Consider the following 19,509-nt stretch of genomic DNA (forward strand, 5'->3'; position numbering starts at 1 on the left):
AAAAAACAGAAAGATGTGGATGTAAAACAATTTATTGGCAAGTGGATTTTTAGACAGGTGCATTATCTTAATAACTTTTTTTAAAAATTGACTAGTGTGTCTAAATTAAGAAGCCTTTAGTCTTAAAGTGATATTTGTATTTAGGAAAAATCTGAATTATTTAGCTTATCAGAGTTGACTGTGGTGCTCTCCCTTAAAAAGAAAATAAGAATAAGCTAAAATATATTAAACAAAAACTCTGTTAATTCAACATTAAGGTTGAGATCTTAATCACCCTCACTCAAAAGATGCAAAATGCAGTTACAGTTCCCATGACAACTGTCCCTCTATCCTTTAGTACATACACTAATGATAACCTTTCATTACATGATCACATAACACTGAGCAATCTGACAGCCTTGTCATTTAAAAAGCAGTGTTTACTGTATTCCTAAATGGGAGCTGGCTGAAGTCTGCTTGTGAACCCCACAGCATGCATCTTCTGATCATTCCCAGAACTGACCTTTTAGATCATTCCCGACTACCCTGTCATCTCTGTCCTCCCAATTTCCTGTGACTTTTTTTATTTTGTTTTCTGTTGGTTACCATATTGTTGCTTTTTTATTTTTTGTTACTAATAGATATTTCTTCAATAGGACTGATGTAATGTCCACAGATTTGTTATAGCAACAATTCTATACCCTATTTCACAGACATTAATTGGTACTTTTTGATTAATTTCAATACCTTAACAAGTGATTAGCAGTATTCTGCATTTATCAGCGCTACTGATTAAAATTCAGCAGAACGGTGTCCCAACCAGGGCTATGAAGCAGATTACTGCACTTACTTCTGCACTTATTTACAAGCCTTTGAAATACTGTAATTCTTGTAATATACAGCACCTTCAACCATTTAGTATAACAAAGAATAAACTAACAAAATGAACAGATATATTAAAAGACTTTATTCACAATAGAGAAATTTTTACAAATATAGTTCTTAAAAATTAAGTATCTTGATCTGTTATGTGTCTCATTACATCAGAGATTTATATAAAGGTGGAAAAGATTAAATGGAATATGTACAAATCAAAAACAATTTAATGGACAGAAATGGATAATACATATGATGAAGTCACCATAGAAATAGTGAGTCATTGGGTATTGTAGACAACAAACATATGCAATATTAATTCCACAAACAATCAAAACAATTGTTGTTTCTGCAACTTAATTTAAGTGCCATTTAAATTATTCACCATTTAGAATTTAACATGTAAACTTAACTGAACTGTTATATGCTGAAAAGGAATGAGAGTTTAGGCAATGTCTTCACAAAGGTATTTGATACACTGTTTACATTTTGTCAAATTCAGCAGTTTCTCTTCCATGTGAATTATCAATTACATATACAGAGGTCTTCAAATCAGCAGTTTCCACACAGTTAATTTCATATTGTAAGTACTAGGAAAATACCGTATTAGCTGTGTGCTAACTGTTGGTAAAAGCTGACTGATTAAATGGTGATCACTAGAACATTTCACGCTTTGGTGTTTTGGGGTTCTTTTTAAAAAAAATCAATATTCCTGAACTTACAAAATAGGGTATTCTTACAGTTGGCAGATTCTACATGTTGTACAATCTTCTTGTCTACTTACATAGTTTACAAAAGGTACAGTACAGTGCAGTTTGTACACCTGAATACCAAATACATTGTTAGTAACAGAATCACGTATCAACTTTGTGCTCTTTCATATCATAACTCCCAAACCAGAAAAATTAATCTCTTCAAAATTTCTGTATTCCATGGAAATCAACATGAAATTTAAATATCTAAACACGTAACGCCCAATTTATATCACCATTTTGCATTCTTTACCTTTATTTGCTGGGAGTAAGGGAAATGTGTGTGTACAATAAATTTCCCCCAATTTGTCCAAGATCACTAAGAGTGTTGTAGACTCTGATCAGGAAAATGTAAAAGCAGGTTAACAAAACATATGTCTCCAAAAACTGTTTTTCTGATTTTATTGGTTTTATTATCTGACTAAAAGAAATGAGGCCCCACAGAAGCGCGCACACAAAAATTACACAGCAGGCAGTATAAGATGTTTACGGACTAAAAGTAATTGGATAAAAATTCAATATTGCCATTTTTTTTTTGGAGTGGAAAGGAGTGAAAAAATTAGTTTTTACTCCAAAATTAGATGGACTTGTATTCCTTTTAAAAACATCTTGTATTACATTGGGGCATTTCATAATGAAAAGGATGACACAGTTAATATTATCCTCAAGCGATACAAATCCTGGCCCCCTGAAGTCAATGGGAGATTTACCATGCATTTTAATGGAGCCAGGATTATCAAATACAAGATACCTAAAAATGTGACTACCTTGTCACTGATATTTGTTAAATGAACAAAGACATATGGATAACGAAGGCTCAAATCCTGAGCTCAGCACTGATTAAGAGTAGCCAGGCAGGGCACTAAGCAGATGTGTGTGTGGCACAGGACCCTCCACACTCAAGTTGTGTGACCCCCAGCAGGTCCTCTCTGCAGGCTCAGCCCAATGATGCATAGCCTCACAAAGGCTTTATGTCCTCACCAAACCCCAAAGGGGGAGCATAGCAGCGGATCCTTCAGCCTTGCCTCCACCCAGGCAGATTGCGTGGGATACACACCCTTTTCTGTATCCAGTGGAACAACATGTGTGGCTGCAAAGGGCCCTCTGCATCTGCAGAGGAAGTTATTTGGATTTGCTCCAAAATGCAGGACATAATGGTAATAAGTTTCCTTTGTCCCTAATTTTTACCTGAAAAACCTATATTGCAGCACTTCCAGCACTAAGGGGTGCGGGGGGGGGAGGTCTTGTTCTTTTGTGAAAGAAGATCTATACCTAATTACGGCTGTGGAACCATAGTGCCTAAATGACTAAGCAGGATATTTGAGTCATCATATGCACTTATTTAAAAGAAAATTGAGAATTACTGTTCTGAACCATGTTGGCTTCTTTGCAGTCACACCACCTAATAATGTACTTTTTCATGCTGGGAAGCCAGTGGCCACACCCTACTCTGAACATACAGTACAGTCATCCTGTCTGCATATAAAAAGTTAAGTTCCTAATATCCATATGAATTACTCATGTAAACTATTCCAAAATACATCTGAATAGAAAAGGAATTGTGCCTGATTTCTCCCTTTGGTGATTCATTAAAAGTAACTTTTCTTGGTAATCTAGGCCTTATGTCTGAAGAATACTTTTAAATATGTTGTATTTCTATAACTTTGGTCATCCTTGTTCTGGGCTTCCAAAATGTACTAATTGTATGCAGGTCAATTTCCATCTTCCAACGAAAACAATACTTTTTTTTTTTTAAAAAGAAGATAAGTGTCCTTTGAGCTCTTCAGAACTCCTGTTCTGATAATCTATATTACACTACCTTGTTCCGGCTGACTGTCTTAGTTCACAATCTAAACCAAATGGAATTGTTGAAAAGTAAGATCACAGCAGATTAAAAAAATCATCTCTCATTCTCTGATTGGCATAACTCGCAGTCTAACTTTAGAAAGAATTTCATAACATCTCATTTATCTCACACATTCGGTCAAATGAAAAAGCTAACAGATTACGTAAATAGCTATAAATAAGATACAATTCCCTTTTTAATAATTCAATAATGCCAGTTTTTCAAATTGTTTATTTTGCTCATACCAAACTGATTATAGAAGTGATAGTAACTCTAGTTAGAAAATGGAAGAAACAATTCAGTTTGCAGTGATATTCTAAACAAAACAAAAAGATGAGTTTTAATAAAAACTAGGAGCTGTCCAACTAATGTAATGGATTTGTAAAAATGTTTAGGTTCAATTCAAAGTACACTGCAGTTTTAAACAGAATTGTGTCTGCATCAGATGAAACTATTCCTACGTAGACGTCATTGATAATTAAAAATTTCAGAAGATATTTTACCAGTTGATAGACCCGCATAAGAAGAGGCTGTCACAGTTACAAGATTTGTCTCAGATGACAGACAAAAAAAAATTAACATAGAATGAAAAAAAAGCTCTTTATACTTAATTCTTTATGGCTTTTTGCAACATGGCAAAATATTACAGCTTAAAGCAGACATCTCCTCACAGAGGAGGAAAGAATTTTGCAGTCAAATCAAAAGTATAATAGGAAACAAGTAACATGCAGACCCCTCTATTCTATTTGGCAAAGATGACACTGCAGCTTAATGAAATCTAGAGACGTCAGATTTCTTTAAAAAAAAAAAAAAAGTGGTGGTTCAGCTGGAAAAATAAGATTAAAAGTTTTGCTGTAATGAATTTAGGTCCATTCATAAATATTTACTGGCAAATATAACAGACTGCAAAACAGTTGGTTTAAAACTCAAAATATCTCAGGAATTTAAGTAAAACTGCATCGTGTGCCCAAAACTGGAAAGAAACTTCTAAGGAATGAAACAAAAATTAACTTAACATTGTTTTATTTGTGTTTTTCTTCCTTCTTTCCATCATCTCTGTGAAGAACTGGTAGAGGGTGAGCCTCAGTGTTGAAGGTCCAATGTTCAAATGGAAGAAGATCATCTTCAGAAAACAGTAAGTATAAGTACCTGGCAAGAGAAAACAGGTAACATGACAGCACCATGAAATAACCTCAGGTTTAAAGAAGAGAAAGATGGAACTAACTCATTTTCACAGATAAATATTAATGCCCCACTTCTGTAGATGGAAATATTAGGTAGCAGATCTAATGTAAAACATTATCAACCAGTGACATTTACTAATGTTTTGGCACCAAGCATTGGGACTACTTAATTAAAATTGGCTTCAAGGCTTGAAAGTAGCAGGTGGTGATGTAAAAATTCCTGTTTTGATAAATAACAAAGATACAAAGTCTAGGTTCTTAAAGTTAAACAGCACTTCCTTTTCTGTTACATATTATTCCAGCAATATACAGTCATGACAAGCTTTTATAAATGACCACATGCATCAAAAGAAAACTGAGTGAATGTACTGCATGTCAAATCCTGTTTGCCTTACTCATAAGAGCACGATTTGGTTCAAGGCATGATATATAAATAAAAAACAGTGATTCGAACAATACCATGGGTAAATGTTTACTAAATAGGAATATATTAACAGTAATATAATAATCACCATTAAAAACAACAACATTTACTCACTGTTACACACCAAGTTCTTAGAGATACTGTAGTACAGATATAAATTGTACACTCAAGTTCCACTGCATGGGAACTGTTGGCAAATGCTGACTTTTTCATTATTACCTCTATACTTAACCTTTTAAAGTACTTTACATTTTTCAAATTACAAAGTTGTATAGCAAAATATAATCAAAATAGTTTTTAGAAATCCCTGTATCTTTCTTCACCTTTGTCATTCAGTGCACAGTGCAGTTACCACTTTTGGCTGAGGCTGCCACAATGGCTGTGTCTACACTAGGGTTTGTCTGAAAAGGTTTCCCAATGTTGATAACACAGGTGGCACTTCCCTGGTGACAGGAACAGTGTACGCAAGGCTCCCAAGGCTATAAAGGACCAAAAGGATCAGCTTTCCCTTTAGAAGGCAACGGAAATAAGAATATTTGTAAGCCATCAGGTATGTTTCTCATTTTAAAGTACCTGGTTAAATGAACCAGTGCCACTGTTTAAAGTAAACAAAAACATTAAAAATGTTATAATACGTATTAGAATAGCTTTGGAACATTCTGATTTCAATTGCCTTCTAATGAAATGGAAAATTTCTTCCCTTCCTGTCTGCAGTTTCTGGAGGCAATTCAAAGCTGTAGCACAGCCTGTGCTAGCCATGCCCCTTTCTCCAGTCTGCTGCCAGAGGATTCATTCCAAAGCTGTGTAAAAACTTGTAAAAAAATAATTAATAAAAGTCATTCCAATGCCAACAAAGTAACTAGGTGCAGTGAGTCCTTGCTTATACTGTAACTATTCAAATAAAACATTGACCCAGTGGGTTTGTAGTCCCCTCTTAGAGCACTAATTGGAGAGGGGAAGGAACTGTAAGTTTGGCAGCATTTCCAGCCACTATTTTGTCCAATTTTTCTCCAAAGAGGAAAAATCCTGTGAATTTAGATGAGCACAGGACTTTTCTGGAGTGAGGAAGTGTAGCGGGGTGGACCCTGCTCCTGCCCGAAGGGGTTTAAAAAAGTGGCCTGACAGGGCTTGAGAGCAGTGGCTCTCAAGGCTGAGCTGATCAGGGAAGGGGCTGCAGCTGGGAGCCACGCCCCAAACTGAGCAATAGGGCCTTATAACAAGGCAGGGAAGCCAGAAGCCAGACAGTCTCTCTGGCTATAGAGAGAGATGGGCCTGGCTGCTTAGGAAATAGAGACCAGATACCTGAGTGCAGCAGGGCTGGGGAAGGCTGAGGAGCCGGGGAGCTCCAGCCTGGAAAGCCCCAGGCTGTGGCCTAGCAGTGGGCCAATAGGTACTGGGGGTTGCAGGGGGCAACCTAGGGGTAGGCCAAGGCAGCAGGTCCAAACCCAACTTTGCCTGTGATGAGTAGGCTGATACTGCAGTCTGCCCCAGAGTGTGGGGCTAGACAATGACTGGCAGTAGCCAAATACTGAGGCAAGGTAGGGATAGAGGGTGGGGGTTCCCTGAGAGAGAAAGGGAGACCCAGAGAGAAAAGGGGTTGCTGCTAGGGGGCAGCGCCCCATGTAGAAGGGCACCGGGGCCAGGGAGGGACACGGGGGCCTACGAACAGGTGGATCACCAGCCTGCAGAGGGTGCTCCAGGGCTGGACTGAGCTAACGTCATAGAGCAACCAGCAGGAGGCGCCGCAGGGGTGAGTCGACCCGTTTACAGGAAGGTAGGAAGTCATATGTATCTCCTGGGTACTGAGCTGGATGCCATGGCCCTGGCAGAAAACCTCACAGCATCCACTAACATATCTGCCATGAATGAAGTCGCATAGATGTAAAGTTGGGTTGATCTCTGCCTGTACGGGCTTTAAGGTCCTCCAGCCATGACACTGCTCTCAGGTTGGCTTCCACCTTCCTATTTGTTGGATCCTTGGGGAATAAGTTCCCTTTGGATGGAATAACCATATCCTTTGCTAGAGAACCTATGGCAGCATCAACCTTAGGTACATTTGTGAGAGCATTCTTCAGCTCTTGAAGCTTGTAGAAGTTGAGAACATGGCTGTTAACATATTTACTCCTTTCAGGAGATTCCCTCTCCCCCAGATTACCTCCTCAAAGGATGTATGCAAGAGAATTGCTGCCTAAGGACAAGATTTGGAAGGGAGGTATTTGCTCTAAGGCTTGAGGGCATGCTTAGACAATCTGAATCATGGATAAAATCTTTTTGCACACGGCTTCAAGCTTCTCAAAGGAGGGTGTGTGATGGAGAAAACTTGGTTGCATTTTGTCTGTGTCCTGCTTATAATCAGAGTCTGATAATAGCTCTCCTTCCTCAGTAGAAGTGGTGGTGTCTGGGTCAGAGGATGAATACCTATTTTTTTTTGTATTTTTTCTTACCCTTTAATTTCTTTTGGCTATATATATATATACATATATTTACGTGCTTTGCAAGCATGGCCAGCGGGCTGTGCCCTGAATGGGGTCTTTTGTGCTAGCCTTGCGCAGGGTCATGAGTCCTCTAGAAATTTCTCTCTTGGGAGTCCTCCCGTGTAGACTCCCACTCCCCTAGGTTGGGGGATGGGAATTCACTGCTAGTTTTCTGAATCAAGCTGAGAGGAAGGTGGGGCTGATCATGAACCCTGCTTCCACCCCAAGAGCACTTAGGACCCATTTCAGGACTTGGGGTAGGACTGGGAGCCCTACTAGTGTCTTATCCTTATGGTCCTGAATTGTCCCAGGACTTACCCCTCTTGGCCATCTGAATAAAGTCCTCCCTCATCCTTACAACCTCTGCCTATTCTTCTCTGTCTCCCCTGATCAGGCTTTTCCGTGTTTCTTGAGGAGATGGGGTACCAGCATAGTTGTCTGACTCAAAGCTCTGTATCCTAGCAGTGCTAGGGCTGGCTGGCTGAGAACAGGCAAGGCATAACTTGCCCTCTGTAAAGCTTGTTAAAGCTGCCTCACAGATAGTGCACCTTTTAGGCTTAGTCCAGTGCTCATGTGGCTGGCTGCTGTACCATCCCTGAAAGAGAGGTCTCCAAGTGGCTTCAGCCATGTGCCGCTAAATATCTGGTTTAAGAGGAGGATTGAACAAAGAAGGGTGCTCGGTACAGCCTGAAAACAAAACAAAGCAAAAATAAGGCAGCAAAGTAAAGTTTGGAAGCAAAGGGAGGCCACTGACTTCTGTTAAAGAGGCAGATGATCTGACAGCAGGCTGGAGAAAGGCTAGCTGGCCTGTGCTAGCCTCTTTGAACTGCCTCCAGAAACAGCAGACAGGAAGGGAATAGCCCATATGAAGGAAAACTGTGGGAGATGCTAGGCTTCAGAAAAAGCTTATCTCTTCAGTCCTCCCTATGCATAAAACTGTCAAAAAGGGTGTTTGACTGTTAAGTGGTTTTTGTTTTTTTTATTCTTTCACAAAAGTGTGTTTTGGAGCATGGTTTCAGACTGGGCTATTACAACTAATATAATCAGAAACCCTGTTGGGTCAATGATAGTTGACAGCAAAATCTCCAAGAAGCCATAACAATTTTGTTTGGTCAAAATCCTCACATGGATGACTTAAACAACTGTATTATGGAGGCAGAATACTAGATTGTACACTATGCTCTTAAAAAAATCCCAGATATATGGACAGAAAATTAGAAACCCACTAGGGAAATACACTTTCAGTAGAAACTGCATGATTACATTGTTATTATACAAGGCTGGGTTGCAAAGAATAGAAAAAAATGGGGGAAAAAGATTGATGCAAGATTTCCTTTATTTTATTAAAAGCTGAGGAGAGAAGAAGGGCCCCTTCTTTGTTCTCTTATCAAGGCTGTATGAATTTACCATAAAAGTTAGTTGCTTTTTTCCTGCTCCATAGCTGACATAAAAAGTATTCAGTACAAGAGGACAATCTCACCATCTTGTCTGGTAAAACAGTGATGTTGGTATTGGCATGTATAACTAGAACCTGTCAAAATTGCGAGATGTAATTTCTTAACAGTAAGTATCAAATGTCTTTAACCGAGGTAAAGATATTTTCAAAAGTCACAGAATTCAGTTTATTAATAAAAATGCAATCTGTCTTCCTGCCACGTAACAAAAGCTGCATACTGTTCCAGTCAGATTTTACATTACCTGAATGTCAAGACTACTAATGGTAAGTACTCATCTGTAAAGAAGATCTGTAGAGATTCATTAATATAAATTAAGACTCCTTACTAACTTACTTGAGGGTCTCTGAAAGGAAGAAACTCTGCTGCACATCATCGTGGCTTTGATGGTTGCTATAAACATCTCTAATTCCAGAATAGCCACCATCTACTCTGCAATGTTGTTCCAGTGCCTGAATTCATGAGAGAAAAAAATTAAGTAAAAGAAAATTAATCTTCTGTCAATTTTACTGTTAGTCTGCCAAATCCAATTACTCTGTAGCTAAATGAGAACCCTTTTGTCATAGTGTCCTTGGGAAAGATTTGAAATTGCAGAACTAGATAAATATATTTAGAATTCTTGTACTTTTACTTTTGACACGGTGCATATATTGGCATAATTATATAGTTAGGGAGGAAAAAAGCAAAAATGGAGGTGACTTACCTATAAAAGGAGGTTCTTTGAGATGGATGGTCCCTATCTGTGTTCCACATGTGGGTATGCATGTGCACCAGGTACCTGAGGCCAGTGGATTTTGCCCCACCTTATTTGTTTATATAGAAGAGGGTCATCATGTTGTCTGACATTATCTAGGTACATTGGGATCGTATGCATTGCAGGCCTGTCTGACTGCCATTAGTTCCAAGAGATTGATATGCATCCTGGTCTTCTGAGGTGTCCACATATCTTGTGACTGCTCATGTGGGCTCCCCAACCTATGAGGAATGCATTCTGATTATTATCACGTTGGGTGTGGGAGGCAGAAAGGGGACTCCAATACACGTGTTTCAGGTTTGTCCAAAAGGTAAGTGAAGCACTGACACTGATGGAGATTGTCACTACGGTATTTGCGCTATGTCTGTCTGATATATATCTTGCCCTGAGCCAGGCTTGCAGACAACGGAGATGTAGCCTGGTGAACGAAATTATGTAAGTACAGGAGGCCATGTGGCTTAGCAAAAAAAGATGGACTTGGACTGTTGTTCGGGGTTTGTGATTGACTTGTTTTTATCAGACTGCTCCTGATATGGAATCTGTCTGTTGCGATGGTCGAGTCCAGGGGTGTCCCTATAAAGTTTATGAGATGCTTGGGAGTCAGAGTAGACTTCTCCATGTTTAGGCACGTTCCCAAGTATGCCAGGAAGTGGAGCAAGGACAAGATTGTTGACAACTTCCAGATACGATCTGCCTGTTAAAAGCCAGTTGTCCAAGTACAGGAAGATAGTGTAGTGATTTTATCTCATCTGTGCTGCGACCACTGAAAAGACCTTCTCAAAGTTCTTGGGTACTGCTGCCAGCCCAAACGGGAGTACTCTGAACTGGTAGTGTTCCTGTCCTACCAGAAAACTGAGGAACCTTCTGTGGGATGGGTGAAAATACCTTTCACATCAAGGGCTGCAAACCATGTGCCTTTCTCCAAGGAGGGAATTATTGATGCCAGCATAACCATGTAGAATTTTAATTTGCAAAAATAAAGAAATAAATTAGCTGACATAGGTTAAAAATGGGATTCCATTCTCCCTTTTTCTTGGGATCTACAAAATAGTGGAGTAAACCCTTTCTCTTGATCATGACGTGGCACTTGCTCTATATCTCCCTGAACCAGGAGAGAGTCCACCTTCTGTTGGAGTTGCTCCTTGTAAGAGTGGTCCTTGAAGAAGGGCTGGAAGGGAGTTTTGGGGAAAGAAACTTGATGGTGTAGCCGAAGTGGATGATGTCTCGTATCCACTTGTCCATTGTTATAGCCTTCCAGTTGTGCGCAGAATATGCAAGGTGGCCACCAAAGCAGACTCTAGAAACAGGTGGCGATGGCATCATTGTTAAAGGTTGCAACTCTCGAGCATCCCATCAAAAATAACTTTTAGCTGGTGGATGAGGTTGGATGGCTGTTGTCAAGGTGGATGGCAGTGGCAGATTAGCCACTGGGCCAATAGGGCCTATACCCAAGGGCCCCGGCCAAAAGGGACGCCCTTGTACCCTGACTGCTTGGTGCTCCTGCCAGGGAGCATGGTCAGGGTGCTGGGTCTTCTCCTGCTCCCTGGCACAAACGCCGGGTGGAGAGAGAGAGAGAGAGTGTGTGTGTGTGTGGGGGGGGGGGGAGGCATGGGGACCCTGCAGGCGGAAGGGGTGGGGAGGGACTCCCATTTGCTTTAGTCTAAGGCCCCAAAAACCCTAATCCGCCTTTGGTGGATGGGACTGCGTATCTTCGGCTCTGCATGCTCTAATGCTTGTGTGATGATTTTTATGGTCTTCTGTGGTAGAAAGACTGCAGAAGGGACTTGGCTCATACACCTGTTAATGACACTTCCTTTTTGTGGCTGGGATATAAAAGCCCCGGGAGCAGAGAGTTGTCCTGGAGTCTTTTACGTGAGTGCAAAACTCATCTGTTTTCTCCCTAAAGATATTGGTTTAATCAAAAAGCAAATCCTCAATGGAGTTCTGAACCTGTCTGGAGAACCCTAAAGATGAAGCCACAACTCTCGCCACATTACTATTGTGGTCACTATACGTCTTGATGGGATACCAGCCGCGCCAACTGCAGTTTGCAATGAGGTTTTAGCCACGATTCTACCTTCCTTAACAAGGGTTTGGAATTAGGCCCTTTCCTCCTGGGGGAATTTGTCTTTGAATTCCAGGAACTATGAGTAGTTCATAAAGTCATATGCCGCTAACAGGGCCTCGTAGTTAGAGATTCTGAACTCCAGGATGTCCCACCCTGCCCCAAAGTCCCTAGTAGTACAAGCAGCCATGGAAAGACCCAGGAGCAACACCCAAAAACAAACCCTGTGGACATGGGAAGGTCCAGCTGTTTCACGCCGTTGTCCACAGGAACTGTTTTAGTGTGTTGCTGCCTGGATCTTTCCTTTGCTGCTTGCACTACCTGGGGCAGGGTGGGTGAACAAGATTTCTGTCCCTTTTGCTAACACAAAATAATGTTTCTCAGCCCTTTTAGGAGAATAGGGTACACATTGCTTGTGTAGGCCATATACTCTAGCTGATTCTATAATGGTTTCATTCACTGGGAGAGCTACTTGACTGGGTCCTATAGGCTGCAGGGTATCCAAGTGCTTGTGCTGTACATCCTTAATTTCTAATGGGATCTGAAGTATTGCCACCATCCTTCACAACAATTATTGATATTGTTTATGGTCATCAGGTGAGGATGGTGAAGATGGAGTAATTGCCTCATTGGGTGAGAAAGATACTCCTGTTGGTATGTCCAGTACTGGCAAATCCAGCTTGTCGTTGTCTTCTTCCACATACTCCTGCCCAGCCAGTTATTGTTGCTTAGGAGGAAAATGATTCTCTGGTAGAGTGCACAGGTCCTGAGTGTTGTGCATAAAGATCCCATGGACCCCAAAAGGGCCAGGAAGAAGGGTCACAAAAGCTGGTTTGGGGGGGGAGGGGCAGGGCCCCCCAAAGCAGGATATCAGTGATCCCTTGGAGGATAATCCTGCTTGGGCAGAGGATGAGGTCCAGAAAAAATACTGAAGCCCTATCTGGGCTAATCTCTCTGGGAGGTGGTGGTTCGTCCAGGACATCAGATTCAGCTGATAAGAAGGCTGGGTCAGTCTCCATTGGAGGTACTGTCAGTGCCAGTGGAAGGAAGCTTCGGCGTGTGGTCAGAAAAGGGATTTAATTCCTTCTTAAGATCGTATCCTCTTCTGGGCTGAAAAAGTCCCTCAGAAGGACTGGACTCAAAAGCAGAGGATAGTGTGGGTGCTTAGCATGAGACAATCCATGATGCTGGCACAGACCAACAGATATTACTTGCAAGATTTGCCAGTTTTAGGTGTATGATGCACCTGCATACCCATATATTGAATAGACATAGGGACCAGCACATGAACGCCCCCCCCCCAATAAGTTTATAGAAGAAATTAACTTTGTTTACAAAACTGAATTTTCAGGGAGAGGAAACAAGATTTGATCACCCTCTCAGATGTTCTCCGTGGAATCATAGATTCAGTGGCCAGAAGAGACCACTGTGATCATCTAGTATGACCTCTTGTATAAAACAAAGGCCCAAAGAACTTTCTCAAAATAATTCCTAGAGTGCACCTTTTAGAAAAACATCCACTCTTGATTTAAAGTGGTCAGTGATGGAGAATCCACCACAACTCTCAGTAAATTGTTGTAATGGTTAATTACTCTCATGGTTAAGTGACAGACAGCTCTAATTTTCCTTTCATTAGTAGGGCTTCCTCTATCACAGGATAGTCCCTGTAATCCCTACAGGTATTCAAAGAAAGATCTCTAGCACAGTCTACTAGATTCCATCATATTAGACTCAATCATCATTAAACTCCTGATTTAATCATGAGATCTACAACAACCTGAAACTCAAAAACGAGTCATATAAAAGTGAAAACGAGGTCAAATTACTAAGGATAAATATAAAAAAGACCAAAATCAGAAAGGCCAAGGCACATAATGAGATTAAACTAACTATGGACATAAAGTGTAACAAAACATTTTACAAATACATTAGAATTGAGAGGAAGACTAAGGACAGGCCCATTTACTCTATGTGAAAGGCAAGACAACAGAAAACGCAGCAGTGGTCGAAGTTTTAAATGCCTGTTTTTGTTTCGGTTTTCACCAAAAAAGTTAGCAGTGATTGGACAACTAACAAAGTGAACAGTGTAAATGAAATAGGACTTGAGGCTGAAATAGGGAAAGAATTACTTAGACAAGTTAAATGTCTTCAAGGAGGCAAACACATTATGGAATACTTCAGGAACTGTCCGAAGAGATCTCTGAATCATTAGCAATTATCTTTGAGAATTCATGGAGGACAGGAGAGATCCTGGGCTGGAAAAGGGCAAATGTATAAAAAGGGGAATAAGGAATTATAGACCAGACACTTAACTTCGGTACCCGGAAAAATAGTGGAGTAAATAATCAATTTGTAAGCACCTAGAAGAAGATAAGAAGATAACTAACAGACAACATGGATTTGTCAAGAAACCCACATCAAACCAACCTAAAATCCTCCTTTGATAGAGTAACAAGACTTTTGGATGCGGGAAGCAGATGATGTGATATATCTTGACTTCAGTAAGTCATGCAGTAGGAGACAGCCAAAAAGTGACAAGTTTTTAAAATGCTTATATACCAATGCTAGAAGTCTAAATAATAAGATGGGTGAACTAGAGTGCCTAGTATTAAATAAGGATATTGATATAATAGGCATCACAGAAACCTGGTGGAATGAGGATAATCAATGGGACACAGTAATACCAGGGTACAAAATATATCAGAAGGGCAGAACAGGTTGTGCTGGTAGGAGAGTGTCACTATATGTGAAAGAAAGCGTAGAATAAAATGAAGTAAAAATCTTAAATGAACAAAATTGTACTATAGAATCTCTATGGATAGTAATTCCATGCTTGAAAAATAAGAATCTAGCAGTAGCGCTATATTACAGACCACCTGACCAGGACGGTGTTAGTGAGTCTGAAATGCTCAAGGAGATGAGAGAGGTTATTAAAATAAAAAACTTAATAATAATAATATTGGGGGATTTCAACTATCCCCATATTGACTGGGTACACATCACCTCAGGAAGGGATGCTGAGAAAGTTTTTTGACACCTTAAATGACAGATTCTTGGAGCAGCTAGTCCTGGAACCCACAACAGGAGAGGCAATTCTTGATTTAGTACTAAGTGGAGCACAGGATCTGGTCCAAGAGGTGAATATAGCTGGACCGCTTGGTCATAGTGACCATAATATAATTAAATTTAACATCCCTGTGGCAGGGAAAACTCCACAGCGGCCCAACACTGTAGCATTTAATTTCAGAAAGGGGAACTACACAAAAATGAGGAGGTTAGTGAAACAGAAATTAAAAGGTACAGTACCAAAAGTAAAATCCCTGCAAGCTGCATGGAAACTTTCTGAAGACACCATAATAGAGGCTCAACTTAAATGTATACCCCGATTTAAAAAACATAGTAAGAGAACCAAAAAAGAGCCACTGTGGTTAAACAACAAAGTAAAAGAAGCAGTGAAAGACAAAAAGGCATCCGTTAAAAAGTGGAAGATAAATCCTAATGAGGAAAATAGAAAAGAGCATAAACTCTGGCAAATGAATTGTAAAAATATAATTAGAAAGACCAAAATATAATGTGAAGAACAGCTAGCCAAAGACTCCAAAAGTAATAGCAATTTAAAAAAAAAATACATCAGAAGCAGGAAGCCTGCTAAACGAGCAGTGGGGCGACTGGACGATGAAGATGCTAAGGGAGCACTCAAAGACGATAAGGCCATTGGTTGAAACTATCGTAAAGAACAAAATTGTCAGACACATAGATGAACATAATTGGTTGGGAAATAGTCAACATGGTTTTTGTAAAGGGAAATCATGCCTCACCAATCTACTAGAATTCTTTGAGGGGGGTCAACAAGCATGCGGACAAAGGAGATCCAGTGCATGTAGTGTATTTAGATTTTCTGAACGCCTTTGCAAGATCCCTCACCAAAGGCTCTTAAGCAAATTAAGCAGTCATGGGATAACAGGGAAGGTTCTCTCATGGATTGGTAACTGGTTAAAAGATAGGAAACAAAGGGTAGGAATAAATGGTCAGTTTTCAGAATGGAGAGAGGTAAACAGTGGTGCCCCCAGGGGTCTGTACTGGGCCCAGTCCTATTTAACATATTCATAAACGATCTGGAAAAAGGGGTAAACAGTGAAGTGGCAAAATTTGCAGATGACATAAAACTACTCAAGATAGTTCAGTCCCAGGCAGACTGCGAAGAGCTACAAAAGGATCTCACAAAACTGGGTGACTGGGAAACAAAATGGCAGATGAAATTTAATGTTGATAAATGCAAAGAATTTTGTATTAACAAGTATAAGCATTAAAGAAGGCAGAGGTTTTTGCAGTTGTGTAAGGGATAGTTGGCACCAGGAAAGGTATGGGAGGTAGTTTGGATTTGTGTGAAAAGCATTTTACTATCCAGCTGAACAGTTAACATTCTTAACACTGAAATTTACAAGAAACCCCAGGACTGGGTTATTAGATAAACCTGTATTATTTTGTTATTTCTGTGCTACGGCATCTGGTAGTGACTCCATAGTTAGGGTTGTTTTCTAAAATGAGCTTTAAAATGGGGCATAGATTTCTTCTTTTATTTAAAAGTAGGTGGCTAATCAGTATGAAATTTCACACAGGATTAGTTTTTATAACCTTTGAATTTTCTATATAGTTTTTATTTGGTTTCTTTTCATAAATTTTTAAAGGGTAGTCATTGAAGTTGGGATCTGGCTGAAATTTTCCTTGGTAGTAGTCCCACTTTTCATTGTTGACAGATATCTCTTAAAATATTTTCCATGTACCCATATTTTGGTAATCTCTGATTAGATTTGGTGCAAGAGGTAGATGTTGGATTGAGGGTTATTTTAACCATTACTGAAAGTTTGTGCTGCCCACACAAACAGATTGATTGATTGGGGCTCGGGGCACTCAAGCCTGAGTGACTGATGGAAGCCAGGTGTGAATAAAAGATTTTTATCCTACAACAAAGAAGGATCTGTATTCATTGGCTGACACACAAGAGCTTATGTGCAATTACCGACAGATAAAATTTCTGTCAGCCCCTGCATTACCACCCACCACATCTGACCTCCCATCTCCCCCTCACCTCTTCGCTGCCAAACTCCAGCCTCCAATTAATAATTTCAAAAACTAGGAAATTAATACCCATAAAACTTCACTGTGAAGTAGTCAGGGTTGGCCCCCCCCAACAATACCTGAAACAAATCCAGAAAAGAAAAATCAAAAATTCACTTATTTAACTGTCCATACCATCTACTCACATGCCAAAACAGACCATCCATCACAACCTAATTTTGTTATCTCTGTGGGGCCAACATGCCCTTTAACTCCCTTTCCACCCATGTCCGTTTACTGAACTACCCTTCTCCCAACATAACCAAACTTAGCTCAAACATCCACAACTATTAGTGTTGATGAAAAATAATTTAGTAAAGGGTGTGCCCAATAGGGACAGAGTTAAAGTCATGGCGTGTGAGTCTAGGAGTAGTAATTATACTAAGGTGTGCACTTATGGGCAGAGGAGTACCGGGTCTGGGCAGTAAGGTGACCTAACTTCTTATTTTCTTGCTTTTCTGGGTTTGTGTCAGTTATGTTGTGCGTATGTAGCAACTCTGCTTGAAATAAATATTTTTGTGTAGTAGTTTTTTACTTCAGTGTTAGTCCTTTTTTTTATTATTGCCTTTGTTTCAAATGTATTTCAATTTGCCTTTTCCTGTATTTGTAACCTTGCAGATAGGTCAGTAATAGTGTTAAGACTAAATATAATTTATCTTTTATCTATTTTCCTCTATTACGTGCTTTATTTTAAATACCTACAGTACCATAATATACTAACAGAGGGGACAGAGTCTAACATAACTGTCTTCAGAACAGATTATTCATTTGAAGCAAAATCCAGGGAAATGTTAGTCCTAGAGAATTTAAATACACTTAAAATAAGGGTCAAAGTTTTATGGCACTGAGAATTTAAATTACATTTTAATAATCCAGGAATATAATACTGTAAATTATATTGTATGGCTTGATGTTTGGATATGGATCATCAGAGTAACATTTTTCAGTCACTAACAAACATAGGTTGGATCCAAAGTCATATCCCATTCTCAATATCGAGACAGTAGTCCCCCATGTTTTTCACACTAGTCTTACAAATTTCGCTGAACTGTCTAACGTAAATATATGTTTATGTAGAGAAAGCTGTTATATTTCAAATCACATACTCAGAAAAACAGAGGAAATGTAGATGCCGTGTCTAAAACTAGCAAACTGACAGAAGGAGCATTCCCAAAAGAGAGATGGGAGTAAAAATCAGTCACTAACTATTACTGCAATATCTATCACCTCTACCCACTTTAGAGGTTGTTCAAGATTAATCTGTGTCTTGCTACATATGTGTATCTCATAATTCATTATTTTTGTTATAAATCCAAGCAAGCTATCTGCACTTTTTAGCTTGCAAGTGATGCTCGCCCCAGTCCTTACCACAGTGCAGGATTATTTGTTGTGTTTGGAAATGCAAAAGTGTATTTAAAAGGAACTGATATCCAGGGGGAAAATGTTATAGCGTAACACTTCAAAATAGACCTATTAAGTTAGCAGACCTTCAAAATAGACCTATTTATATATATGTTTTCATGTACTATAATTTTTCTGTCCAGTTTTTTAAATTGGGAAATATATTTAAGTTTAAACAAGCTATGTGTTCTGTCTTGTGCATTTTTCCATCTACTTTAACCTGTATTGAATTCAAAATGCTGAATCTGTGTTCACCCGAATTTATGATGTTGAATTTTTAATGTCAAACACAAGATTATGATTTACAAGACTTGGCAGAAGGAGAACCTGAATTGTGAGAGGTAAGGCTGTTATTTATGGATACATCTGCATTAACAGCACGACAATCCAGTTAACACTGAGCGATCTGGATTGCTTGGTAAGATGGGCCCATTCAAACAAAATGTGTTTTAATACAGCCAGATACAAAATTAATAATCCAGGAACAAGGACTATATCCTGGAAAGCAGTGACTCTGAAAAGCATCTAGGGGTCATAGTGGAAAACAATGCAATAAGCACTCCCAGTGATATGCTGTGTCTACCAGGGGCTAATGTGATCCTTGGATGTATAAACAGGTTAATAAAGAGGAGGAGTTGAGAATAGATTTTACGTCTGTATATGGCAATGGTGAGACTGATACTGGAATACTGAATACAATTCTGATGTCCACATTTTAGAAAGGATGTTGAATAACAGGAGAGACAGTAGAACAGAGCCACAAAAACAATTTGAGAACTGGAGAAGATGTATTACAATGACAGACATGAGGGTGAGTACTGGTTTTTGGAACAAATTAACAAGGGAAGTGGTGGATTCTCTATCTCTTGATGTCTTCATATCAAAACTGATGCCTTTCTGGAAGAGATGCTTAAACCCAACTCAAATTATGGTTTAGTCAAAAGTTATTTGACTCAGTACAGGGGTAACTATGAAACATAGTGGCCTGTAATAGGCAGGAAGTAAGACTAGATGATCTAATGGTTACTTGTGGCCTTAAACAATATGAATTAAGGTCAAGATTTTCAAAAGTGTCTTAAGTTTTGAGACCTCTAAAATTGTCTATCAAAAATCTCTGGTCACTTGAAATCTTGGTTGAAATTTACTTTAAGAAACCTATTCACTGTGTCATCAAAATGCAAT

The 19,509-nt window shown here is 39.4% G+C and overlaps 1 protein-coding gene across 1 annotated transcript in view; it reads right to left on the reverse strand.

Annotated features, from left to right (window-relative positions):
* Positions 1-931: 931 nt before the first annotated feature.
* The window catches only part of MAN1A1 (mannosidase alpha class 1A member 1), a 201,860-nt gene continuing 183,282 nt past the window's right edge, over positions 932-19,509 (reverse strand). Inside the window, exons 11-12 of the mRNA XM_045010119.1 lie at positions 9,326-9,441; positions 932-4,602 (exon numbers count right to left, since the gene is read on the reverse strand). Coding sequence (XP_044866054.1) covers positions 4,476-4,602; positions 9,326-9,441 — 243 coding nt within the window. The 3' untranslated portion in view covers positions 932-4,475. The remainder of the gene's footprint in view (positions 4,603-9,325; positions 9,442-19,509) is intronic.

Source organism: Mauremys mutica, chromosome 3 (assembly GCF_020497125.1).
Source record: "Mauremys mutica isolate MM-2020 ecotype Southern chromosome 3, ASM2049712v1, whole genome shotgun sequence".
NCBI lineage: Eukaryota > Metazoa > Chordata > Testudines > Geoemydidae > Mauremys > Mauremys mutica.